The sequence below is a fragment of the Colobus angolensis genome, unplaced genomic scaffold (assembly GCF_000951035.1).
Source record: "Colobus angolensis palliatus isolate OR3802 unplaced genomic scaffold, Cang.pa_1.0 Scaffold111, whole genome shotgun sequence".
In the NCBI taxonomy this organism is placed as follows: Eukaryota; Metazoa; Chordata; class Mammalia; order Primates; family Cercopithecidae; genus Colobus; species Colobus angolensis.
The window spans coordinates 5465096-5468780 of NW_012112142.1; the positions used below are offsets into that span (position 1 = coordinate 5465096).

The 3685-nt window shown below is 36.4% G+C and overlaps 1 protein-coding gene across 1 annotated transcript in view; it reads right to left on the reverse strand.

The window, feature by feature from the left end:
* Window positions 1-576: 576 nt before the first annotated feature.
* Window positions 577-3685, reverse strand: part of TMEM184C (transmembrane protein 184C) — a 21064-nt gene continuing 17955 nt past the window's right edge. Inside the window, exons 8-10 of the mRNA XM_011956713.1 lie at window positions 2941-3040; window positions 2003-2174; window positions 577-1770 (exon numbers count right to left, since the gene is read on the reverse strand). Of these exons, the coding sequence (XP_011812103.1) occupies window positions 1505-1770; window positions 2003-2174; window positions 2941-3040 (538 nt within the window). The 3' untranslated portion in view covers window positions 577-1504. The remainder of the gene's footprint in view (window positions 1771-2002; window positions 2175-2940; window positions 3041-3685) is intronic.

Here is a 3685-nt window from a genome sequence, read left to right on the forward strand (position 1 = left end):
ATCAGTGTTTCATAGTTTTCAGTGTACAAGTCTTTTACTGCTTTGGTGTTAAATTTATTCCTAAGTATTTTTTTTATGCTATCATAAATGGCATCTTGATTTTTCAGTTAGATCATTCTTTATGTATAAAAATGCTAATGCTTTTTGTATGTTGATTTTGTATTCTGCAACTTTACTGAATTCACTTGAGTTCTAACAGATTTTTTTTTGTGTATCTTTGGGGTTTTTACATGTAGCCCAGTTTTAGTTTTAATAGAAATGTTTATAATAGTGGACAGAATAGACTTTGTATAATTACTGTGAACCACTATATCTGTCTCTGTATATGTATATATGAATATGTGTATAAATACATAAAGCAAAGGCTTTGAGAAACAATACTCATCTTTGCTTTCTGTAACATACTATGGCACTTTCTATTTTATTTTCATTATAAAATGTCAAACATGACCCAGTGGGGTTGTGATTAGCAATTAGAGAAACCCCATCATAGGTAATAAAGTTTTCCCAAATAGCACCTATATATCTTCTGACTGTGGTTTAATGAGTAATTAAGACCATTCAGCCAAGATTTATATTTGCTGCCACCTTTAATAGCACTGACGAAAAGTAGTACTTTTTTTTTTTTGACCTCTTTTTCACTGTGCCTCTAATCAAAAAATGTTTGTTAAAATATTAAGGTTTTTTAATGTTTAAAGAATGAGACATAAAAATGTTGCAGAAAATAAATGATAAATTCTTATTTATTGAAAGACATTCAGTTGAGAATTAAGAGATATAACTGCTTGTTAGGTAAGCTTATATGGCACATGATTAAGTTCCACTAATTTGTATTTCTGCATTATGCTTTCTGATAATTCTGGAGCATTATACTCATGCAGCAGTGGTAGGAAGTACTGATTTTTTAAAAAAATGTCCATTCTCAACCGGGCGCAGTGGCTCACGCCTGTAATCCCAGCACTTTGGGAGGCCGAGGTGGGTGGATCACGAGGTCAGGAGATTGAGACCATCCTGGCTAACACGGTGAAACCCTGTCTCTACTTTATAAAAAAAAAAAAAAAAAAGCCGGGCATGGTGGCGAGTGCCTGTAGTCCCAGCTACTCGGGAGAATGGCGTGAACCCGGGAGGCAGAGCTTGCAGTGAGCCGAGATTGCGCCACTGCACTCCAGCCTAGGTGACAGAGCAAGATTCCGTCTCCAAAAAAAAAAAAGTTCATCCTCTTGATAAAGCAGTGTAACATCAGGAAAATTTAGTTGGGGTCATTGTCTACCATTTGAGTATGTGATACTCTAATGTTAAGAAATCAAGTCTAAGTCTAGGAAATTTAGACCAATTATTTTTGATATACAAAACTTACATATATAAATTCAGTAGTTGTACCTGGCTTGCAGCTATTTTTGTGTTGACAGTTTCCATCATTTATGGTTTGTCCCAAGCACAAAATCCATGGGACTCCAGGTAATGATACAATATAATGGTCGCACAGTTTGCTTTTCCATACTGTTCAGGAATCCACGGATTTATCTGAAGGTTCTTTTTTTTCTCCTATAGTATCACTAAGTATTTCATCAGATATCTTAGCTGTGGTAGGTGTAGTCTGGGGAGTCACAGTGTGTCCAAACCCTTGGTAGTGACCCATGGGTGAAGGTGGCATAGAAGAAGTAATGGAAATTGCATCTTGTGATGATGATGATAATAAGCTTGTATGTTCATTTTGATCTTGATCCTCGGGAAACAATTTTTTCCTGGGATGTCCCCTGACTGTCCGTCCTTCAATATAAAGTTTTCTGTTAGTCAAAAGTCATTTTTACCATTATAAACTTACCATTCTAAAAATAAGCTCCCCACTTTCCCCTCTCCCAGTCCCCAGAGTTGATGAGCCTGCACTGTGGTACTGCTTTAAAGTCTTTTTTCATCTCCAAATAGATAATAAATTGCCCTAGCAGGAGAAATTCAATATCCTACCTAACCTATTTGGTTGAATTAAATAGCTGGTACTTACCAACATGCCTTACTTGTTCAGAAATATCATCTCTAATATCTGAGACATCCCACATGGCAAGAAAGGAATCAAAGCATGAGCCTTCTTCTGCTTCTTGGACATATGGTTTATATGAGAATGTGTAATGATGAGCAATGGCAGCGAGGAACATCTCAATACAGATAATAAAATCCTATGAGAACAATAATAAAATAACAGTCACCTTTGGATTTAAATCTAGTTTTGTAGAGTGCTATCTTTCCCTACTTGCTTTTCAAAAGTGGTAAGATAAACAGCTGTGTTTTTTCTTCTCAGATTATATTCATTTTTCCATTTTCCAAAATAATTATTTTTGACCTCTTCAAAAAAAGACAAAATGCCAAAATGTGAATCTATTTTGCACTTCCTCAAGTAGCAGCCTTGAATTCCTGCATTCAAGCAATCCTCCCACTTCAGCCTCCCACGTAGCTAGGAGTATAGACATGCACTGTCGGGCCTGGCTAAGTATTTTATTTTTTAATTTTTTGTAGAGATAAGGTCTCGCTTTGTTGCCCAGGCTGGTCTTGAATGCCTAGACTCAAGTGATGCCCCAACGTTGGCCTTACAAAGTGCTAGGATTACAGGCGTGAGTCACTGCATCCAGTCAGCCTCAAGTGTTTCTTAGCAAAGTACATTTCATTCTCAGTCACATCAAGTATATTGCATTTCACTACCCAAGGACTACAAAGAGAAATGTAGAAAGAGAATTGGACTTAGGAATAATGAAATCCAGGTTTTATTCATGTATCTGCTACAAATTAGTAATTATGGCCAATTTCTCTAGGGTTCCCCTGTTTTCTCACCTGTAAAGTGAGGATAATAGCCCCCATACCCTGTGGGTTGTCAGATTTAGTGGAGATATGTAAAAATGCTTAACAAATAGTAAAGTTCTATTGAATTCAGAGATGGCACCTACTTACCTGGAGTCCGGTGGCCACAGCTTCTACAGTTTGCCATTCCCATGTATGCTTTTCAGAAATAACGCCAACTTTTACCAACAAAGCAATAACTACTGCTTGCCTATATGTTAGGAAAAGGTAAACGCCAAATCTATATCAAGCATAAAATGAGCAGTAGTTTTAAAAATGTGCCATTAAAAAAAAAAACCAGTGCAACCTGTGGACCACCACCACCCTCTGCCTTTACAGCATATTGCTGAAGAAACTCTATCTATGTTAAATATATTAATTTGCTTTACAAATTCATTTTTCTAGTAGTTTTATCCCAAGATAGGGAGTCAAGCTGAGCATTTCAGGCAATCTAGAGATAATGGCCCCAGGTAAAATTTAAACAGCAAATAATGAAGTGGACATGCTTTCATAGTTGTATACATAAGAATATTCACTTCCGTGTTTCTTATAATGGTAAAAAAATTAGGAACAACCTAAATATCAAAAGGAGATTAGTAAAAAGTTATATCCACATAGCAGAATACTAAGCAAAAGCAAAAAAAAAAAAAAAAAAAGCCCACAAAAAACACCCCCCCAACCAAACAAAATTATATTTCTTTTTACTGACAAAGAACTGTATCTATAATATACTGAACACATTGTCGAATTCCACAAATTTTTTTTTTTTTTTTGAGACGGAGTCTCGCTCTGTGGCCCAGGCTGGAGTGCAGTGGCCGGATCTCAGCTCACTGCAAGCTCCACCTCCCGGGTTTAC